General features: G+C 44.7%; 2 protein-coding genes across 7 annotated transcripts in view; both read left to right on the top strand.

The window, feature by feature from the left end:
- The window catches only part of TDP1 (tyrosyl-DNA phosphodiesterase 1), a 74,589-nt gene extending 67,706 nt beyond the window's left edge, over window positions 1-6,883 (top strand). For 3 of the 4 annotated variants that reach the window (XM_019744831.2, XM_074327054.1, XM_074327053.1), the window contains exon 16: window positions 2,957-3,235. In XM_019744831.2, the coding sequence (XP_019600390.2) occupies window positions 2,957-3,030 (74 nt within the window). In that variant the 3' untranslated portion in view covers window positions 3,031-3,235. Of the gene's footprint in view, window positions 1-2,956; window positions 3,236-5,316 lie in introns of those variants that run through there. The other variant, XM_019744840.2, reaches the window with a different exon arrangement.
- A 5,999-nt stretch (window positions 6,884-12,882) lies between these two features.
- Window positions 12,883-23,461, top strand: part of KCNK13 (potassium two pore domain channel subfamily K member 13) — an 84,908-nt gene continuing 74,329 nt past the window's right edge. Inside the window, exons 1-2 of one of the 3 annotated variants that reach the window (XM_074327051.1) lie at window positions 12,883-13,018; window positions 13,466-14,557. In XM_074327051.1, the coding sequence (XP_074183152.1) occupies window positions 14,224-14,557 (334 nt within the window). In that variant the 5' untranslated portion in view covers window positions 12,883-13,018; window positions 13,466-14,223. Of the gene's footprint in view, window positions 13,019-13,084; window positions 14,558-23,461 lie in introns of those variants that run through there. The other 2 variants (XM_074327052.1, XM_019744852.2) reach the window with 2 other exon arrangements.

Raw genomic sequence — 23,461 nt, 5'->3', positions numbered from 1 at the left:
CTCTATAGGTGCAAATAAACTAACACAGTGATGCTACCGTGTTTCCCCGAAAATAAGACCTAGCCGGACAATCAGCTCTAATGCGTCTTGTGGAGCAAAAATTAATATAAGACCCGGTCTGATTTTACTATAAGGGAAGCTATCGGGGAAACATGATAATTCTAAAGAATGCCTTTAATTTTCAGTGTGCTTTGCAAACAGTTCTTTGGAGTACCATGCTGCGTTAGGCCCAGTCTGAAGGTTACTTGGCCCAGTTTAAACATTCCAAAGGCCTGAGGAGTAAGATGTGCCGGGCAGTTCCTCGGGGATGGCAGCTCTGACTCCATCTTGAAGTGGCTCCATTTCTGTAATTTTTCACACTGCAGTTACAAATGATTGCAATTCTACTAGGCTGGTAACTCAGTGTAAAATATTTTGGAGCTTTCCTTTGTATTTCAAGCTGGCAAGTCTTTTCATCCATTCCTTGATTTCACAGTAGGCTAAAGTGAAATGACATCAGAAATCTTACGATAATTGGTTCATCTCTTTGGGATCACGCACCACACACAATCTGTTTGTTCCCAATATAAGGAAAGAAGACAGGGATTGCTCAGATGAGACAGTGGCTCCTGCGAATAGTCTGTCAACTTCCCCTGGAAAAAAGACAGTGAGAGATGTACGGATGGGTGTTTTGGCCCAGGGGCAAGTGGTGTGGTCGTAAGTCCTTCTCCCAAGGGCCGTTGCTTAGAGGATTAGAGGAGAGAACTTATTACCTAGCTTCCGAGAACAGGATTTTTTACTTTACTTGGGTTCATCTGGTTATTGGAAAACCTGTTAGGACTTACACAGCATGTAGGATAATGACGATCTTCACCCAGTATGAGCTGAAGGTGTTGGTGATTATAATATAATTGTAATAGATTATAATAGCACCTAGCACTCTGAGTACTTATGATGTGCCAGGAACTGCAGTTGAGCACGTGACATGAATTGAGTCATTGAATGCTCACTCCCCCATGACGCAGGTACCAGTATGACTTCACAGATAAATGCCCCCGTTACCCTTACACTATAGCCCCTCCCCATGGAGGGCTAAGGTTGGGGGTTACAAAGAGGTGCTAGGTGCAAGCAGTCCCTGACCACAGGCCAGGGAGACGCGCAGGAAACCCCGCGGGCTGGCCGCTTGCCCCCAGCCTCCTGCCATGTCCTCAGGGTAGGCCTCGTCATCGTCATGTGTCACCGGGACTGGACTGCTTGTTCTGCTCCCTGACTCGAGCCCCCTCCCACTGACACCCTCTACCCGGCTGCCATGCACATCCATCATGCCGTATTCCAGAAAAAAGACAGGTCCCCATCCCCTTTAGCCTTGGATCCAAACCCTGATTGTGTCAAGATCACCTTTAGAACTTGGTAAAATGCATATCACCAGGCCCAGCCCAGACCTACTGAAACAGGCTTTCGGGGGGGGGGGCAAAGAGGGGGGGCACTTCTCACGTCAGCCCAGTTAGGGAGCTACTCTGCAGACGTGGTGACGTTCAGAGTTCCAGCCTCATGGCACGCCTGCTTGTCTGTCTGCCCCACTGGGCTGTGAACTCTCCGAGGACCTCAGCTTTGCCTGGCAAAGTACCTAGCATCTACCCAGCACTCAACAAATATTTCAGATACATGCACGACTATATCATGAGGCAAGTTGTTCTCTTAGGGGACAATTTAGGCAGATTGCTTAAAACAGGTGTTCATCTAAGCAGTAAGTATTAATGCTGATTTCCAGTAGTGACGGGTAAAAAAGACACAGCAGAATCATACCCACCCCCTTTTCACCTACCTGTTGGCCTTTTTAGTGGCTTTCCCCCAAGCTAGTGGAGGCCCTTCCCGCCAGCACAAGAAACAGCCTGTAGGTGCAGACATTCGCTCGCTTGCATCGGGGATGTGCTGGTAGGGTGGTTACCAGGTCCTTGCTTGGCCTAATTTCAAGGGAGAGGAGTAACTGCAGTGTGGTTGTGAAGTTACTTGCTGACTTGCTAATGTTTGCATCACAAACCCTGCAGTGGAGAAGAATCGCTCTAGGAGCTACTCATGTTGCACGAATCGGGTGTCCTCTGCCATGGGGATGAAGCAGGGCTGATGTTCGCTGCCATCGGCCTCCGTTCAGGAGGAGAAGGCTGCCCCAGGCACCGTGGCCGTGCTGAGCACGGGTTTCGAGGGCTGGTCCAGCTCAGGGACCTGCTCCAGGGCCAGCTTACTATCGACACTCAGGCTGAGTTGTTCTTCCTCATACCCATCAGGACAGGCCTAGGGGTCTTTATTTTTAGTCCCCACCATGTATTGACTCCCTGCCCATCTCCTTATGGTTCTTTTGAGATGATTTGACTCTAGTAGTAGCAGTACATGCTAAAAGTGAGTAGTATGGATTTTTTTGTTTCTGAAACATCCGGTAAAAGGAAGAAAACTTCACATTTATTGAGTACTTACATCATGCCAGGAACGTTCACAGGTGTTCTAATCTCGGGAGGTTGCTAATGCGATCAGGTCCCATTTCACAGGTTAGGAACCTGAGGCCACATTCCAAATGTGCACATGGGTTAGGCTCTCTCTGTGCTGGACACTGTGTCTTACACACCACACGGATTTATCTCATTCAGTCCTCCTGACAGCTTCACGACGTAGATACAGATAAGGAAACTGAGGCTTAGAGAGGTGAAGTGACTTGTCCGTGTAACTGGCAAGCCAGAATGCACCCCAGGTTTCTGCTCACCTGCTTCCCTGTTCAGTCACTCCTGTCTTAACCTGAACCGTTACTAAAAACCATCGTCTAAAATGGGCTATTATCTGGGGTTGGTTCAAAACAGGTTCTTTATAATTTGTAGATTCCAGCATGTGAGTGATTTTATTCTGTACGGTGGGTGAATTCTTTCTAATCCTGTTCAAATCGGTATTATACATATGTAATGTGTTTCCCTCTCCCCCCCCCCCCCAGATCGGCCATGGATTTGGAACATTCCTTATGTCAAAGCCCCAGATACACACGGGAACATGTGGGTTCCATCCTGAGTGCTGCAGTTCTACGAAGCTTAAGTCGTAAGACATTGAGCGGCAAACATTTGATGTTCTCATTTGTATGTGGTGCTCACTTCCCTTAAAGTGTTACCTGCATCCCTAACTCTTCGCATAGGTCACTCTTTTGAACACGGATGTTGGTGGTAGTCATTATTAACATTTCTCACTAAAAAAAATTAAAGATATTTTTTTAATCGCCTTTGCTATGCTGTGCATTGGAGTGTTTAATGTATATTCACTGATTTCATCTTCATAATGGCCCAGTTAAGGAGGTAGTTATCATCCCCACTTTACAGATGGGTGAAATTAAGATATTGATCCAAAGGCACACAGCTGGCGAGTGACAGAGCTGGGTTTGAACCCACACAGCCAGTGTGGCAGAGACTCCCAAGCTCCACCAAGGACGCCTGTGTGTATTAATATGTAACTGTGGCTGCAAAACCAGTGCCTTCCATCCACTGTCACAGCAAATCATGGTTGGCATGACAGGACCAACAAGGGCACATAATAGCCACAAAGTGTCACATTCATGTGCAGGATTGGCACTGAATCAGTAAAGCCAGAACCTGCCAGTGGAGCAGGTTCCTTTCAAGTGAGAGGACTGGGGGCTGAGCGCTTTCCCACGGTGAGTGAGCACGTTCTGTTAAATCCTCTGACTGAAACCTGGTGTTTCCATTAACCCACTAGATCTAAACCACAGAGCAGAAGGGGTCAGGCTGAGTGTCAGAAGAGAAGGCAGCACAGAAGATGCTATGGGGTGGGGGGAGGGGGACGAGGTTGCCCAGGAAATGAGGTGCCGGGAGATAATGAAACAGGGGAGGCCAACATGGGCCACAGCACTGCAAGTCTGGCTGTGATCTGTAGTCCATATTTTACAGAGTTCCGAGCAAGCCCGTCTCAAAGCAGCATCCAATTGCTGCATTTAAGTTACATTTTATTCCCTTTGGGCCTACCAGAAGCTCCCCTGAACACTCAGTCTGGCCGGACTGAGATTCTTGGTTCAGCTCTCCTATTGCCTTTGTAGCAAGGTTTGCAGAGCGCCCCGCTGCAATTTATCAAGAGCTGGAAGGTACCTGGACCAGTCTTTTTAATACACACGAATAAAGAGAAGCTTAGAAAGGAAAAGCAAAGGAGAAATTGCATCCATGGGAAATTTATTATAGGTTATGATCTTAGGTAACTTTACATCATCACACAATGGGGCATGTGATACTAACTAACCTCATATATAGGAGGGAAAAATATAAGGTTCAAGGTCACACAACTAGTGCGTGTCCCTTTCTAGCCCCAAGGATACTATGCCACTGTGTATACTCTGGGTGACTCTGGTCATAGGTTCTTTAGAAATTAACATGACAGCTGAATGCAGATTTGGGTGGGGTTTTTTTTTGGATTTTTTTGTTTTGTTTTTTCCAGATAATTGACATTATTAAAATTAAAAGCCCCTAAATATGTGTTATTCAATAATATTTCATCAATATTTTTATGAAAGAATACATTAGGATGCTTTTATAGTCACAGAAATGAGATGAGTGAGCCGTAAGCAATGAAAGAGGCTTTGACATAAGTGCCACGAATGCTGGAGTCAGAGGGTCATAATGTAATGTCTGTTGCCGAGTCTCAGCTCTGCTTTCCAGAATATGGACTTCATTGTCAAGCAAGCTCTCTCCACCTAGAGGCTGAAATTCCCCACCACCAACCCCCAGGATCCCACATGATTTCCACCTTGTCATTACAGAGAAAAGTACTTTTCTCCCAGTAGCTCCAGCAAATCTCCAGCAAATTGGCCAGGTGGAGTCATGTATCCAGATCATGGGCCTGCCCTTGGTGGGAGTGGGGGGGGGGGGGGGGGTCAGGTGCAGAATTCTCCAAAGACAAGCAGGAAATGCCTGCGGTTCATTATAGAGAAAGAAGCGTCTCTAGGTGAACTCTTAATATTGTGCCAGAGGAACCTTTCTATGCCTCATTCTTGAATAATGTGTGCAAGCATGCAGATTTTATTGAAAAGCAAAAGGAAACCAAGAAGGAAATTTTAAAGTGCAAGTTTCTCGAAAAGCTGCATGAATCAGTAAACCCTTGTAGTCTGAGTGTTCTAGAACAGCGACTTTTCAAACTATGAGTCACAACCCTTCAGTGAATCATGAAATTAATTTAGGGGGTCATGACCAGCACTTCTAAACGAAATATAGTAGAAAATGTCTGTGAAACACAAAGTGAGATTTTTATTTCAATTTGCATGTGTGTGGTCAGGGTTACAATATAAAATGTATTGCTTCCCAGGTATGCTAGTTCAACTACCCTGAATGAAAACAGATGGTCACTTGGGGGACAGCTGGAGATATGACCAAAATGTGAGAGGTGACTCGGCCCCAGGGTACTCACGACTCAGAACTAGTCCCAGCTCCCCAGCTCTGCTCCCTCCACACGGAGACCTCAGACAAGTCACGTGATGGTTCTGAGTCTTCATTTTCTCATCTGTTAAGTGGGGCTAATATCTATCCTTGCTGCCTCGTGGGATTGTTGTAAGAAGCAAATGAAACGGTGCTTGTAAACACTGGCAAGAATTGCATAAATACAGAGGATACCAAAAAAAGTGTAAACACATTTTAAGACAGGAAAACACTGCATTAAAATTGTAATAATATGTACCGATAACAAAAGATGAATGAATACGAGTGATGTGCATACATTTTGTTGCCGGTATAAATGGCGATGCTTTTTATTCTCGGTAAGTAAAAGTGCTTGAAAGTTGCAGTCTGTCTTTGGGGCACTTGGAGAATGGTAAGTCAAGTGTAGAAAATAAACCCCATGTCTTTGGAAAAGTTAGTGCTTTCCCACAAAAATTGCTTCCACACTCTAACTGCAGATTGTTTCTAGAAGATTGAGGTAGATTTATGAGTGCTGGCTGCAGCAGGGTGGCCAGTGGGCTTCTGGATTCCACAGGAAGGGCGTTTCTGTTTGCAAGGAAGTCTCCATCCCTGGGCCCAGTCTTGAAAACACCTGAACCACTGCACAGCTGACCTACATGCTGCTGTGCCTGCCGCCTCCAGGAGAGAGAGAGGGGGGCCTGTTGGTGGTGGAATGCGACTGGGGAGTACATGTTAATATGAGCCCCAGGGATGAGCTGACACTGCAGCCCTGGGAGGAGGTCCATTTTACAAATGAAGGAACAGGCTCAAGGAGGTATGTGAACCTACCTAGGTACAGTTGCATTCTTGAAGGTGATAAGAGCATGTTCCTGCTTCCTGAACTGATACCATAATGGGCTCAAGAAATGGGCATCTTTGTACTTGGATTGGCAGAGTCTGCCTTTAGGTAGAGGAATGGACCATGTGGTCTCAATGAGCCACTCAACACCATTTGAGAAACAATTTGTAAACACTTCGGAAGAGCCCACCCTGAGCCTTGGCTCCACATCTCCATTCCTTTCCTCTCTGGCACTCCATGACACACTTGGCAGCAGGGGGCCTCTCCCCTTGGTCTCTGATTCCTATTCTTGGGTGGCACCCTGGCTCCTGCTCAAAGCAGAATTGGGTGGCCTTAAAAATAAGTGCAGGAGTGGGGAGAGGGGATTGGCTGCATGAAGGAACTTTTGGGATGATGGAAATGTGCCTGTCATGATTGTGGCATTGGTTACATTTTACAAAACTCTGAATTACACACCAAATTGGTACCTTTCACTGTATGTAAATTATAGTAAGTGCTCATTTAACATTGTTGATAGGTTCTGGGACTTAAAGTGAAACGATGGATAACGAAACCAATTTTACCATAGGTTAACTGATGTAAGCAAGAGTTAAGTTCCTATAGCATTTTATCAACGTTACAATGAAATAACGTTATTCAGGGATCTGCTGTATACCTCAATAAAGCTGATTTTTAAAAACTCAAAGACTGTGCTGTTGGAATATGCATTCATTGTATATAAATTCTATATCAAAAGAGAAAACTAAACAGTTGTTGAACTCTAGTTAGTGATATGTACACTGAAGGATCTAGGGACACATGTATTGATGTCTGCAGTTTATTTTGAAATGCATTAAAATAAAGTGTATTAATGAATGGATAGACATATGATAAAGCAAACAGGAAAATTTAAGTATAATCAAGGTTGCCACTATAAAACTCTTTCAACTTTGGTGTATGTTTGAAATTTTCATTACAAAATGTAGGGGAAACCAAGTAACAGGTTTCTGGCAGGGCCAAAGAACTATTGAACCAGCTCTTTCACAAATAAAAAGTAAAAGCTCTGGAAAACAACTTCTTTAATAACTAGCTGCTTAAAGGTATTGAAGTGACCAGAAGCAGGCAGAAACTGGAGGGAAGTTTTAATGAAGAAAGGCACCACAGTGAGTTTCCTGTTTTGTTTTTTTACCACTTTTGGCCTGAGGTCAAGTCTCAGTCTGCACCATGCAAGGCAAGTAAACCTCCAGTGGAAAAACCTGCAGTCTTGCTGGCTTGACGATCCAGAGTGCAGTGTTTGAAGCAACCACAGCCTCAGAGTAAAAAGGGAAATAGAAAAGAACCAGAGAGTAGATTCCCGAATTCTGTATTTAAACTCTACTCAAATCTGTGCTGACCACTGAACCGTGCATACACATCTAAGGCTAAAAGAACTGAACTAAAATTTGAGCTACTTCCTGCTATGGGGGAGACAGTTTTGCAGGTGAGTTCAGCCAAGTTAACTGCCTGTTTAAAAATAATGATAAATTATTTTCATTGGAACATAACAGAATCCAGAGTTTCTATAATACATTGTAAATTATATACCAATTACAATGTCTGGGATAGAATCCAAAATTACTCAATACACAAATAATAAACAGAAAAACATAGCTCATTCTCAAAAGAAAAGACAAACAAAACTAACCCCAAGAATTTCCAAAGATTTTAAAGCAGTCATTAAAATTATGTTCAAGAGTGTAGAACAGATTTTCATCTTGAGTAAAAAGACAGTAAATTTCAGGTTAATAGAAAAACTAAATGGAAATTTTAGAACTGAAAAGTGTAATAAACTTCACTAAATGGGCTTAATAGCAGAATGGAGATGACAGAGGAGTCAGGGAAATTGAAGCTAGGTCACTAGACATTATCCAATCTGAAGAACAAAAAGAAAACAGAAGAAAAGAGGGGGGTGATGGCTAGAGGCCTGTAGGATAATATTAAAAAGTTTAACACGTAATTGGAATCCTAGGAGAAAATGAGAAAGTGTGGCGCAGAGAAAATATTTGAAGAAATAATAGCTAAAACTTTCCCAAAGTTGGTGACAAATTTACAGATTCAAGAAGTTCAGTGAATAAGTATCAGAATTATTCAAAGGAAATGCCACTGGGTGCATCATAGTCAAATTACTGAAGACCAAACTTGAAGAGAGAATCTTAAAAGCAGCTAGAGGGAACTGGGAGCAATGAGTCCACGGACCACTGACTCCTCAGAAACTCTGGAGGCCAGAAGGCAGTACAACATCTTTCACATGCTAAGAGGAAAAAAAAATGTCACATCAGAAATCTATATCCAAGTATCCTTTAAGAATGAAGATGAAATAACCACATTTTCTGATAAAACTAAGAGAATTAACATCTGCACTACGAGAAATGCTGAAGGAAATGCTTCAGGCTAAAGGGAGAACATACACCAGAGAGAAATCAATGTTCAGTTAGGAAAAAAAAACACTGGAAATAAATATCTGTATAAATATAAAAGATGACATTTTTCTCCTTTAAGAATGTATATTACTGTTTAAATAGTAAAAAAAAATGTATTGTGCATTTTAGCATATGTAGATGTGATTTGAATGACAACCATAGCATAACAGATGTGGAGAAGAAGGTAGGAGATGAACCTCTACAGCTGCAAGCTTTCTATATTTTCCACAAAGTCATAACAATATTAACTCAGAGGGCTGTGAAAAGTTAATCCATAGAGCAGCCACTTAAAAAATAATGCAAAGAGCTAAAAAGTCAATAGGTAAAGTGAAATTTAAAAAAAAAAATTCAATCCAAAAGAAATGGGAAAGAAAGAACAGGAACAAAAAACAGTGGGGACAAACAAAGCAAATGGTAAAAGGAGAACTAAATCCAGCCACATAAATCACTACATTAAGCATAAATGCTCTCAGCTTATGCTAAGATGGTAGCCACTAGCCACATTTCAAGGGCTCAGTAGTCACCGTACTAGACTTACTAAACACCTTGACCTAATTGACACCTATAGAGCACTACACCCAACAACTGCAGAACACATATTACTTTCAAGTACATTCACTAAGATCAACCATATTCTGGACCATAAAACAAGTCTCAAATTTAGAATGAGACATTGAATATCGTTCTCTGACCACATTGAAAACGTTAGAAATAAATAACTTGTCTTAGAAAACATATTTGGAAATTAAGCAACCCACTGCTTAAAAATTAATAGGTCAAAGAACAAAAAATATTTTGAACAAAATAATATGAAAATATACCCAAATTTTTAGGATGCAGTTAGCACACAGATAACAGGGAAATTTAAAGCTTTGAAATGCTAACATTAGAAAAGAAGAAAGGTCTGAAATCATTGATGTATGTATTCACCATAAGACTCTAGAAAAAGAAGCAATTTAAACCCAAAAGGAAGTAGCAGAATAAAAATAAGAGTAGAAATCTCAAGTGGAATTTATGCCCAAAATGCAAGTTTGGCTTAACATTAGAAAAGCAATTGATGAAATTCAACACTAACAGTAAAGAAGAAAATTATATGATCATTGCACTAGATGCAGAAAAAGCACTTAACAAAATTCAGTACTCATTCATGTTCAAAAAACAAAAACTTCAGAAAACTGGAAACAGAAAGGGTGTCTATGAAAAACCCACAATTAACATCATATTTAATGGTGAAAATCTAAAGGCTTTCTGCTAAGATCTTGAACAAGACAAAGATATCTGCTTCCACCTCTTCTCTTCAATATTATGAGGTCCTAGCCATTGCAGTAAGACAAGAACAAGAAAAGATAAATATAAGAAAGGAAGAAGTAAAATCCTATTTCAGATGACATGAGTATTTACACAGAAAATCCTAAAGGAATCAACTACTACAACTAATGAGTGAATTTAGCAAGGTTGTAGGAACTAAGTTAATTTGCAAAAATTATTTGCATTTTTATATACTACAGCAAACAATTGGAAAATGAAACCTTGGTATTTCATTTACAATAGCCAAAAAAACCACAGACTTCAAGATGAATGTAGAATAGATGTGCAAGATCTTTATATGCAAACCTGCTAAGAAGTCTGGAATGAAGGGATATGCCTCATTCATGAATTAAAATATCAGTTCTCATGCTCACTTCGGCAGCACATATACTAAAATATCAGTTCTCCCCAAAACAGATCCAACACAATCCTAATCAATACCCCACAAGGCTTTTTCCCATGAAATTAACAAGCTGATTATACAATTTTGTAATGAAAATAAATGTCTTGTAATATCCAAAGACAATGTTGATAAGAAGAGCAAAGTTGAAGGACACACACTTTCTGACTTCAAGACCTACAATAAAGCTACAAGTAAACTAAATACTGTGGTATTAGCATAAGGACGGACAAATGAGCAAGCTACAGATTCCTGAAATAAATTCACTCTTTTTTGTCTTTTCAGCAAATGGCACTGGGATGAGATATTCACATGGATAAAGTGAACTTGACCCTTACCTCACACCATACAGAAACAAACTTCAAATGGATCATAGACACAAACATAAAAACTAAAACTATAAAAATTTCTAGGGGAGGAAAAAAACAGAAAACCTTTGCAACCTTGAGGGAGGTAATGACTTCATAGTACATAAAAAGCACCAAACATAAAAAATAAATTGGGTTACACCAAAATTTAAAACATATCCATCAGAAAACATCTTTAAGAAAATAAACAGGCAAGCCAGAGACTGATAGTAAATATTTGTGAGATACAAGAAAGGAGTGGTGTCCTGGATATATTAATATAAAGAACCCATATAACAATTCAAAAGAAAATAATTTTAATTTTTCTAATGGGAAAAATATTTTAACATAATTTACAGAGGCAGATATACAAATGGCCAAAAAGCACATTTCTCTACACATCCACCAGTATGTTTAAAGTTAAAATGACTGATAATAACATGTTCACAAGGATTGTTGGTTGGTACAGCTATTTTGGGAAAATGTTAGGCAGTTTCTTATAAAATTAAATTCACACCTACCCTATCCAGCAATTCTATTCCTAGGTATTTACCCAATAGGTAGGAAAACATATCCACAAGTACTTATACAAGAATGTTCCTAAGTTATTTATGCTAGCCAAAATTTTCTGACAGCCCTAGTTTTTATCAAGAGGAAGAGAATAAATAAAACTATAGCATAGTCAAACAGTGAAAAACTAGGAATAAAAAGGAACAAATTCTAAGACATAACATGGATGGATATCAAAACAATGTTTTATAGGGCAGACGTGTGACTCAGTTGGTTAGAGCTCGAGCTCTGGGCAATAGGGCTTCCGGTTGGATTCCCACATGGGCCAGCGAGCTCCCCAACTAAGATTGAAAGCACAACAACTTGACTTGGATGGAGCTGATGAGTCCTGGGAAAAACACACTACAGTTCCCCAATAAAAAGTCCTGGAAATGTACACCGTTCCCCAATAAAAGTCCCGTTCCCCTTCCCCAATCAAAAAAAAAAAGTATATAACTGATTAAATTTTATCAAGATCTACAACAAGCAAAAAAAAAAAAAAAAAAAAAAGTTTAGTGCTATAATAAGGCAAGATCAATCAGTGACAGAAAAAAAATGAAGAACAGTGACTTCCTGTGTAGGAATGTGTGTGGGCATGGATTTGCTGGGAGGGAATGTGGTAACTGACCTGTTGGTGATATTTGGTTGAGAGGTTGGATAGGTAGATTTTTTAATTTGCAAAATTGTATGCATCTAATGGTTCACTTAAGATTTACACATTTCATTGTATATAAACTTTACCCTAAGAAAAACCCTGTATATATTGAGCTCTAGTTAATAATAAGGAGGGAGAAGTATTGGGGACAGGGGGAGTGTACAAAAGTCTACAACTTACTTTGAAATGTATTTAAACCAAATGGGTTGATAGAAAGAGGGTTGGATAGATATGTAATAAAGCAAGTAAAATGTTCACTGTAATAATATTATTTCAACATTGTTTGAAATTTTTCATAATAAAAAGGTGGGGAGGAGTAATTGTAGGACTCACCCTGGATGTATTCACATGTCCCCATATGCACCACCCCCTACAGCTCTTGGCCCCCAATAGGCTACATAAAAGAGGGAGGAGGAGACCAGAGCTGAGAAGATTAGCAGCATCAGGGTTTCTGGTGCCTGAATATTGGAATCCAGAGCTGAGTGGGGGTTTTTTTAATTCTCTGCTCCTGGGGAGTGTAGGTGGGTGGGTGGGCTTTGAGCCTGGGACCACTCTCTGGGCAGGCAGGGCAATTCTTAGCTGGAAGATGCCCACGCATCCATTCCTTTATGTATCCTTATTCACTCCTACATTCTAGGGGCTGGTGATTCGCAGGGGCAGTGTGTGGATGGGTACACAGGTGGGGGCGAGATGTGTCTGAAAGGGACGGAGCACCCTTTTTTGTCCGGGAGGGGCCCACACAGCTCGCTAAGCACCTGACCCGCCTCTTCAGCACCCACTTCCCGGATCTGCGCGCGGGGGGTGGGGGGGGTGGGAGTATCGCGGCCCCCTGAGGACCCAGGGAAAACCGGGCATCTGCGGGCGGAGACTAGCGCTGGGGGCCGCCCCGTGCGGCTGTGGGGTGAGAGACGGGGTGGAGTCGCTGCCGCAGGCAGCCGAGTAGCTCCACCTGTTGCAGTGTCGGAGCGCGTCCGCCAGGCAAGGCAAAGACCACTGTTCCCCGAGCCGCTCTGCAAGACAGGGCCGCGGCGAGGAGGGAAGCTGGGGACAGTCCCAGCGGAGGGGCGCTCCCCGGAAGGTGAGATTCGAACGCGGCTGCGGCGCCATCAACCCCTGAAAGGCGGGGTCTCAGGGAGGGGTCCCCCGCGGTTTGGGGAGCTTTGCCTCTGGTCTGCATGGGGTCGGGGATAGCATTCCGCGCGGAGCCCAGTCGGCGCAAAATGTCTGGAACGCACCGAGGCAGCCAAGCCTAGGGGGAGGAGATGGCCCTCTCCGCGATCACGATCTCCTGGCCGCGGGGCCCCTCCAGCCCCTGGTCCTTGGCAGCCTGTTCGGGAGCTGGAGCTGGCTTGCGGCGCACGCTTCGCGCCCGCGGAGCCGACACGTGGGGACAGGAGACGCCCCCGCGCAGGAGCCAGAGGCCAAGGGCGTTCTGGTTGGGGCCAGACGAGGGAGGCTGCCCGGGGGAGATGCCCCGAACCTCCTTCGCTCCCTTTTTCCAATCTCCTTTTCTGGTGTCCTCCAGCAGCTCTGCCCGCCGGAAGCCGCGCAGCGTGGGGCCGGGCGGGAGGTCGAAACCTGCGAACGCCGCTCTGCACAGTCCCTCTGACGGTGCGCCCGCCCGGCACCTGCTCCAGCCGCGAAGCCCCGGCAGCCAGGCCGGTAACCCTCGGGGCCTGAGGCTTTGCGCGACGCCGCGCCTGGGACTCAGCCCCGCGAATTTACTTGGGCAGGCACCGGCAACGCCAGCCGACTGAGACCCCGCGTCCTAGCCGTCGACGGCTTGGGAAGCGATGGTCAAAGAGACGGAGTCCACGAGGCTCTGCTTACCCTCCAGCCACCGAGGGCCCCCGGTCTTGGCTCTGGGGGAAAGGCAAGTCCGCGGGAGTTTGCCTTGAAGACGCCCCACGCCCGCTCAACCAATCTGACCCGGACAGGGCGCCGGGGTGGAAACAGCGCCCGCATCCTCCTGCCCAGCAGAAGCGGACTCTGCGCCCTGTCACTTGGACCTTCCGCGTTAGAACTCCAAGGCGTCTGCGAAAAAGCGATTTGAAACCAGGAATCAAGGCGGACGTGGATTGTTAACTCCGCAGGAGCGGTCGAGGCCGCGGCCCGCGGAGCCGCGCGGCCCGGGGTAGCACCAGTGGCCATGGGCTAGCAGGCCGTCGGGCGTCCCGGGGCGGGCCGAACGCCCGGCCGAGCCCCGATCTCCCCGGGGGCCTGGGCAAGAGTCCGCCCGCGGTCACGGCCGTCCGGCACGGCGCTGACCCCGGGGGCCGGGCCATGGCCGGACGGGGTTGCGGCTGCGGCTCGGGCCACCTGAACGAGGACAACGCGCGCTTCCTGCTGCTCGCCGCGCTCATCGTGCTCTACCTGCTGGGCGGCGCCGCGGTCTTCTCCGCGCTGGAGTTGGCGCACGAGCTGCAGGCCATCCAGCGCTGGGAGGAGCGCCTGGCCAACTTCAGCCGCCGCCACAATCTGAGCCGCGACGAGCTACGCGGCTTCCTCCGCCACTACGAGGAGGCCGCCAAGGCCGGCATCCGCGTGGACAACACCCGCCAGCGCTGGGACTTCACCGGCGCCTTCTACTTCGTGGGCACCGTCGTGTCCACCATAGGTAAGTGAGCCTCGCGGGAGGGCGAAGGGGCGGGAGGATTTCCGGCACCGGCGCTCGAAGGGCAGAACGGCGCTTCTCAACCTGGCCCTCATCACCTCCGCGCTCAGCCTGGCTGCACAGATGTGAGCTGTTGCCTGATCCACAGGTGACACTGCCTCCCCGCGTCTCTAAATGTGGTCCACCGATCAGCTGCATTAGCATTATCGGGGAGCTTGTTATAAATGCAGTTTCAGCGCGCCTCCACCCCCAGCCCCCTACTCCCCCACCCACCCCCGCCGCCTCTCACCTTCTGAGTCAGACTCTGCAGTTAACAAATTCCCCAGAGGACTTGAATGATCCTTAAATTGGAGACGTTCTGCTCTGGGAGATTTTCAGTCTAGTTAAGGAACCAGCCACTGCTTGAGTTCATGGAACTTTCCAGAGAAAGCTTACAAATTGGGACAGGAACCTATAAACGTTTATGGAGTTCGTACCACGCACAAGGCACCGATCGATCGGATGGGGAGGCACAAATTTAAAAGGAGCCCGTCCTTGACTTCAAGCTTACAGGGAGAAAATCAGATTGAATTTCCCAACCAAGTTGGAAGTTAGGAGGCAAAAGTGCTAATGAGGATGGAAACTGTTTTCTACCAGGATGAATCTGGGGAGAAGTGGCCTTTGGGCATAACCAGTTAGTGTTAGGTGTGATTTGGGTTTGGCGACTAAAAGTGCTTTGCATTCTGGAGGAGGAGAGAAGTGCATTCAAAGGCCCCATGAGCTACTGATCTATAGATTAGTGCAAGGAAGGCTAGGGAGGTCTCCTGGTAACGGGTGGAGGGGGCTTTTACTGTCAGACTAAGGAGCTGGACCGTATCTAGAGGCAACTGGGAGCCATTGAGAGTTTTTGAGCAAGAGGGTGGCATGGCTGCTGTCAGTTACGCCTTTTTTACTTGCAGAAGGAAAAAGTGAGGCGTCTTTGCACCACACCCCTAAGGATTGTTCACTCTTGAAACATAATCGAATGATAAGGGGTTTGGGTAAGATGTGGAAATTCTGAGGAAAGAAGAGAGCTGGCGTGGAGGTGGGCGCTTTGAAGGCTATGCTGAAAGGGAGTAGCTCCCGGGTACCAGCCACCAGGAACAGTAATGGCTTACAGTGGCAAATGGCACAGGGGGCAGGTGCTCTGTAACTGTGGGCCCTGTGTTTATAAGAGAGCTTGTCAGTGAGGCGGATGACAGGCTGCATCCTTGAAGTTCCCGCACATGGTTGTCTTAGGTAAACATTCTGCCAAAAGAAAGATCACAAATATAACAGGGCAGCCTTAGGCGTGATTAGTCAAGAAAGATTTCCCAAAGTTCGTCTGGAAGCCCAGGACTTCACTTGGTGAATGGGAGGCCAGGCAGAGAGGACTGGCATTATTAGGGAGTCCTGGCTTACAGGCCCCACCCCATCCCATCCCAGGTGGCCCTGCCCATCAGCAAGCCATTAAGATACCACAACAACTGGGTATCTGGCAAGAAAAACTCGCAGAGAATTTCCCTGATGACCAGAACACCGGACGCTAAGGAGGATGAGGGGCGAACAAACTGATTCGTGACTTGCCTTGAATCTGTTGTGTGTGCATAGCAAACACAGGGTTTTTATTTAGGTCAAATATTTATGCGGGGTAGTTTTGATGGGAGACTAGGGGGCTAAGTTCTCCCCCATCACCACCCCCACAAGCCACTCCTTGGTACTCTCCACAGACACAGAGATAGGAAGGAGCAGTGTGTGTTATAGACCGGTGAACATAAATGCCATAGAAACTGCGGCTGTCGTGGATGGGTGGGCATGTAAGAGGCAAAATATAATAATGGAGCCTGGTGGAATAGGAGGAAATCTGGACTGAGAATCTGAAGGGGGAGCTACTGATCCTGCCTGTGTAACTTGGGCAAGGGTCTTCACTGTTCTCAGCCCTGTCCATCTCATCTGAGATGTCTACAAAGGGTTTGCCTTCGTGTCTGGCACACCATAGCTGTTCAGTAAATACAGAGGGTACCCAAAAAATGTAGACACAGTTTAAGAAAGAAAAAAACTGTATTAAAATTGTAATGCTCAATATATACTGGTAACAAAAGGTGAATGCAAGTCCCATTTGACTTCTGCAATCACAAGAAGTGCTCAAAGTGGTTACCATCAGCATTCAGACACTTCTGATTATGGCGAACTACTGCTTGAGAAACATTGACCAAACTGTCCACTTGTATACATTTTTTGGCACCCCGATATTAGTCCTGTCTCTTGCCCACCGCCTCCCCCTACACCTGCCCCTCTTGTGAGGAACAATGAGGTCATATATGTGCTTTAAAAAGTACAAGGCACTATGTAAGTATGGGCTTATTTTTTTTAAGATTTTATTGGGGAAGGGGAACAGGACTTTATTGGGGAATAGTGTGTACTTCCAGGCCTTTTTTCCAAGTCAAGTTGTTGTCCTTTCAATTAATTGTGGAGGGTGCAGCTCAGCTCCAGGTCCAGTTGCCATTTTCTAGTTGCAGGGGGCACAGCCCACCATCCCTTGCGGGAGTCAAACCGGCAACCTTGTGGTTGAGAGGACGCATTCCAACTAACTGAACCATCGGGGAGCTCAGCAGCAGCTCAGCTCAAGGTGCCATGTTCAATCTTTAGTTGCGGGGGGCGCTGCCCACCATCCCTTGTAGGACTCAAGGAATTGAACTGGCAACCTTGTGGTTGAGAGCCCACTGGCCCGTGTGGGAATCGAACTGGCAGCCTTCAGAGTTAGGAGCATGGAGCTCTAACCGCCTGAGCCAACGGGCCAGCCCTATGGGCTTATTTTTAACTTTCACCTTTCTAACATGTTAATTGATTTCATTAATAGCTGTTGTAATAACAGCATCTGCTACCCTTTATTAGAGTACATATTAGGCACATACTGGGTTTATTCTGTAAATACATGGTACAGCTCACTGCTATATTATATTCACACAGTTTGTTGACACATCTTGAGCTGGGTTTGATTATCCCCATTGTATAGATGAGGAAACTAAGGTTTCATGGTCTTTGTAAAATAAAGTATAAAGAAGGAAAAAGCTAAGCCATCTATAATGACATCACCCGAAGTCAACCATTAACAATTTGGTGCATTTCTTTCTGTTCTTTTTTCCCTATGCACACACATACATATATGTATGTGTGGTGTTTTTTTTAATTGGGATCACATTCTACAAACCATGTATATCTTGTTATTTTAATTATAATATTACATGATGGTGTTTTTCTTCTAAACATTAGTTCCACTCTGCTTTACTCTGCAAAGACTTTGAGATAACAGACAACAAGACAGCGTACAGTAAAATAATCATAAAATGTAAATAAAACTTCAGAATCAGGGAAACACAAAAAGAAAAAATGGAAACCAAAAAGATCTAGGAAGTTGCTAGACAGGAGCTTTGTCTTAGTTCAGGTTCCCTCAGAAGCAGACCTGGAGCCCAGCATTTGAGTGCAAGCAGTTTATTGGCAGGCGCAAGAGGTACAAGCATGTGAAGGAGGAATTGATACAAGGAGGGGAAGTCAGTGTAGGTATGCTATTAGGCAGGAAGCAGAGTGGGCAACTGGTACAGGTATACCTCGGAGGTACTGTGCGTTTGGTTCCAGACCACGGTAATAGAGCAAGTGTTGCAATAAAGCAAGTCGTAATCTTTTCACTGATAGAGGGTCTTCCCTTGCACTTGCAAAAAGCACAACGCTAGTGAAACATTATTCCCAATAACCAGAAGGGGGAAACAACCCTAGTATCTGTCAACTGATGAATGACTAAACAAAATATACATAGATACAATGGAATACTATTCAGCCATAAAACGGAATAAAAGTTTGATGTATGCTACAACATGGAATGACCTTGAAAACATGTTACTTAATGAGATAAGCCAGACACAGAAGAACAAATATATAATTCCACTTTTGAGGTACTTTGAATAGGCAAATTCTATAGTGACGGAAAGTAGAATAGAGGTTACCAGGGGCCAGGGAGAAGAACAGATTTGTTGTTTAATGGGTATGGCATTTTTGTTGGGGATGATAAGAAACTTTGGGATATACATAGTGGTGATGTTTAGACAACAGTGTGAATGTATTTAATGCCATTGAATTGTACACTGATGAATGGTTAAAATAATAAGTATTACGTGTTTTTACCACAACTTAAAAAACCAGAGCAGAATATTAAAACACAACTCAGGGATGTTAATTCCAAAAGAGGCTGGTGTTCAGACTTGAAGCAAAAATAAATTTAGAGTACTCAGAGAAGTAGATTGACAGTTTATCCTGTAAATGATCTTATGTAAATATCTTTTCTTCAATATACTTTTGTTAGGAGTTTGTTTCTGTGTTTGCCTGGTTTTTTATAACTCTGTCTAAAAAGGACTTGAGCGGGCGGCTGGATGGCTCAGTTGGTTAGAGCGCAAGCTCTTCACAATAAGGTTGCTGGTTCAATTCCCACATGGGATGGTGGGCTGGACCCTCTGCAACTAAAGATTGAAAACAGCGACTGGACTTGGAGCTGAGCTGCGCTCTCCACAACTAGAATGAAGGACAACGACTTGGAGCTGACGGGCCCTGGAGAAACACACTGTTCCCCAATATTCCCCCAATAAAAAATTTTTAAAAAAAAAGGATTTGAAGTCATTTGCATGTAATAATGGTCAGGCTTAGGCTTTACATTACCCCAAGATCTCAGTACTTGAACACACACAGCCCACTGTGAGCTCAGGGACTCCCAGGGCAGTTGTCCCCTGTGTGGGCCCAGTGTTCCAGGCTTCTTTTCTTTTGTGGCTCCCCTTCATTAGCTCACACTTCTAGGACTGCCCAGGAAGGGGAGAAAGTGCTGAAGAGTGGAACACCATCAATTACGTGGCCACCACCTGGAAGTGACATACGTCACCCCCACACATGTTTCATTGGCCAAATCAAGTCACATGGGCACACCCGACTTCAAGGACTTAGGGAACTACATTCCTCCCATGAGCCAGAAGTGGGTGAGACTGGATACTGGTGAATAGCACAGATGTCTGCTACGCATACATGGGTCCGATGCACTAGAAATGGACACTAATGGATTGAAGACATAGGGGAGATAAGAAAACTTGAATAGGAGAGGACAGTTAAGCCACCAGTTATTGATATATTATATCAAAAGGGCCTGTGCTGGCTGCTTGGAAGACACAAACTTTTTTAGACTTGAATAAAAATTTCTCCTACGGATTATCCTGAAGAGGAGTAGATAAAGTGGTGACTAATCTCCACAGCATCCGGACCATAAATAAGAAAGAAAATCATGTGCTGCTACATCCCTCAGTGCACTGTGCAATTCAGTAAAAGGCAGAGCTGTGCAGGGCAAGTGTACAACCCTCGGTGGCATGCGTGGGGAAGGGCATTTAAAATTCTCTACAAGCTGTTCCCATCCTTTGGTGTCACTCACCTGAGGTGAGTGTGGTGCTTGTTAAAATGCAGGTGTTTGGGGCCCCTTGCAAAGCTCCCGATACAGTACATCTGCATTTTAAGAAATTTCCCTGAATGCTGTAGGCAGGACAGGGAGCACGCTGCAGGCGTGTGTGACAGGCACAGGGCTGAAAATTGAGGCTGCCTTTGAGGACCCTCAATATTCAAAGCTGGTCCATGAAGCAGTGTTGTCAGCTTCGCCGCGGATCTTTCTAAGGCAGAGTCTCAGACCAACTCCAGACCAGCCAAATGAATCTGCTCTTGAACAGAACACCGAGATGAGTGCTAGGCACGTGACAGAGAGCCCTGGAGTCTAGAAGGCTGTTGTTTTGTGATGTTGCTGACGAGGTCAAGCCCTCTGTGCTTAGAGCCCAGATGCACCGGTGGTGGCCAGGCTGGCACGGAGAGGCGGGCAGATGAGCTCGTCTGTGGCCTTGGTGGACCTCCTCGCCAACTGGTAGTTACGAGCTGTAAGTGAGGAGCAACTTGACCTAGAGCACCACTGCCCAGGTGCAGGGACGCAGCGGGCTCAGGTTGAGAAAGTGAACCTGGCATGTGTGGGTCTGAGGAGCTCAGACACAGAGACGCCGAGCCCTGCCTCCGTGGGGGACCGCTCAAGGTAGATGACCAGATTTGATTCATTTTCATGGAGCAAATAATTATACTGGTGCCCCTTTTGGGCCCATGATGTGGCTCGCCATTAGTACTTGTGTAGCAGTATTCTTCACGGTTCTAGTGGGGTTCAGGAGCTGCACTGACAGGCATGGGATTTAGCTAAGCCAACGTGCAAATCTATGTGGGATTGAACTGATATTTCAGAATCTGATTTTTTCAGTTTTTTCAGAAATGATAGTTTTCAGGATCTGTCCCCCCCCCCCCCCCGCATGGGAACAAGACTGAAGAAAGAGCTTTTGAAATCAAATTGTATCAGGTTCAAACAAAAAAGTATTGGAAAACACCATTTCACAGTGTAAAGCTAGAAATTCACAGCAAATATGATGAACAGGAACTCAGAAAGGAGAAAACATCCCACAGATACATTAATGGATGTCACACATTAGGGGATGTCATGTGTGTGTCAAGATTTTAATCACGCATCGAATAGGCACTTCACATTTTACAAAGCATTTGCACACACACCTTTTGAGGTAGAAGTTATTATTAGTTCCATTTTGGCAATAAGGAAACTGAGGTACAGAGAGTATACATATCTTAAACATAGAACTATACAGCCATAAAGTGGAAAGTCAGGATTAGAACCAGATTCTGTTTTGTTTACCCTCTGTTACTAAAAGAAATACATATTCTTTTTAGAAGACTGGAAATATCTGGGAAAGTATAAGAAAGTAGAAATCACTCATAATTCCACCAATCAATGAGAACCACTATTAACAGTTTGGTGCCTCATATTATATTAAACCTTATATAATATCAATTTAATTGGTGCTAAAGATTTTACTGAATCGAAGATACATCATTATTTTAAATACCATTAAGAAAGAAAAGAATGCTGCCAATTAAATTCTAACATGCTAGCAATTGTGAAATCATCCTGACTTTAAAGATGCTATAATGTTGGAAAAGGTATATCTCAAAATCATTGAAATATATCATCTTTTAAAATTTGATTAGTTTCCATATAACCATTACAACATGAGCCTATTCTAATTAGGCTCAATGAATTTCATTATAGTTAGAATTTATTTGATTTATGCTCAAGTTAATTAATTTTAAATATTAGCGTTACCTATAGATTATTTTCTCTGCATTAACTAGCTAATCCTCTCCCCATTTTTCTGATGGGAGCAAGGGGATATTGTGTTAGTCATTGTATACTTGTGCTTTGGATTTTAAGGGTTTTAAAGCTTTGTCATGTTTGTGCCATACTTTCCATCCATTATTGTTTTCCAGTCCCTGTTCATTGTTTAGCTAGCGAAACATTTTAAATTTCTGTGCAGTGTCGTGTTTCAGTCTTTTCCTATTGTGGTGTCTTCCCTTGTCTTTGTGCTCAGAAAATATTTTCCCATCCAGATCTTATAAGAGTGCTAGTTTCCGTTCAGCGTTTTTCCAACTGGTCTATGCTTTCAGACACAGCAGTAGTTTTTATAGCACTTGAACATGTCGTTTCATGTGAACAATGAGTGCTGTTGACGTTCTAGCTAAGGATCCATGCATGGTCACGGGGAAAGGAGAAGCAGAAAGAGTGGTCGGTAGGAATCTGCGTTCACCCGAGGTAGGGTGAGAGGGCCATCTCTCTTCCGATCTAGCTTATAAAATTTCATGGGGAAGCCCAAACTGTCTGTTCTGTGAACCCTGGGTTTGTTGAGCTATTTGTTCCCTACTTGGAACATTTCAGTATCTGGAGATCAGAGCTTTATGGGAGGACATAGCTCTCACTGTCCACTGTCTAGCCTCCCAATACACATGCATGTTAATCTCAGCTTGTTTCATTAAAAATTTTTGTTTAGACTACAGAACATGGTGATTTCCTCTTTTTTTATCCTAAACTCCATCCTATTCTCTCTTCCCCTCCACGCCTTTCTCTAGGAAGGAGAGACGGGTTTGGTATGGCTGTAACCCCACTCATTCTTGCGCCCCTTGGGGCTCTGCCAAAGAGTCGTGTTCTATTCAAAGAAGCACGGTCCCTTAGCCCAATACAGTGAAAAAGGAAACCTAATTTTTGCCTGCATACCTCTAAAGCACATTAAAGAATCTTCAATGTATAAAACAAAGGAAAGTTCCCTCTCTTCTTCTCTCCCAGTCTCTCATATCTCAAAGGAGTTCTGGGGCCTTCCCTCGCTAAACCTTCCCCAAATCCTCACAGCCCTAAAAGTCTTTCTGTTCCCCCTCATTCCCACCCCCAGCTCTCTCTGTTCTCTGTTATCACGATTGACTTAACCTCTCCAGCTTCTTTACCTTTCTCTCATTCAGCCTGTACCTGGTTCCTCCAGAGTCAAGGATAGATAGCCCTGGGAGTTGGCCCAGCAAGCGACAATCCTTTCCCTTTAGGAGGAAGGAGGAAGCCCCGGGGAAGATTGTGATCCCCAGTACATTGGTGACTTCACACATGGGGACGCTGTCAGCCTGTGGAGGAGGACGCAACTGTGTCAGCCCCAGAAGCACACGTTCCTGCTGAGGACAGCGGGGAACACACCGTGTCAGGAGGCATCTCCGTCATGACACTGCTTCCTCTTCACCCTCCAGCTCTGCCTCCTTCTGTTGAGTCTGAATTGTCAGACGTGATAACGCTTTTCTGAAATGCCGCACCTTTAGCACATCCACTGCATCTTCCTTTGGCCAGAGAGCCATCTTTAGAAGCATAATTAAGTGGTCAGATTTTCTTGTTCCCATTCTCTGATCAACCCCCATGTCTCTTCTATTGATCGCCCTGCTTTGGAAGGGAAACCCTGTGGTCAGCGAACCCAAAGG

Source organism: Rhinolophus sinicus, linkage group LG03 (genome assembly GCF_036562045.2).
Source record: "Rhinolophus sinicus isolate RSC01 linkage group LG03, ASM3656204v1, whole genome shotgun sequence".
NCBI classification, from domain to species: Eukaryota; Metazoa; Chordata; class Mammalia; order Chiroptera; family Rhinolophidae; genus Rhinolophus; species Rhinolophus sinicus.
The sequence above is the reverse complement of the archived record's forward strand: the minus strand, read 5'-3'. Positions and strand labels throughout refer to the sequence as shown.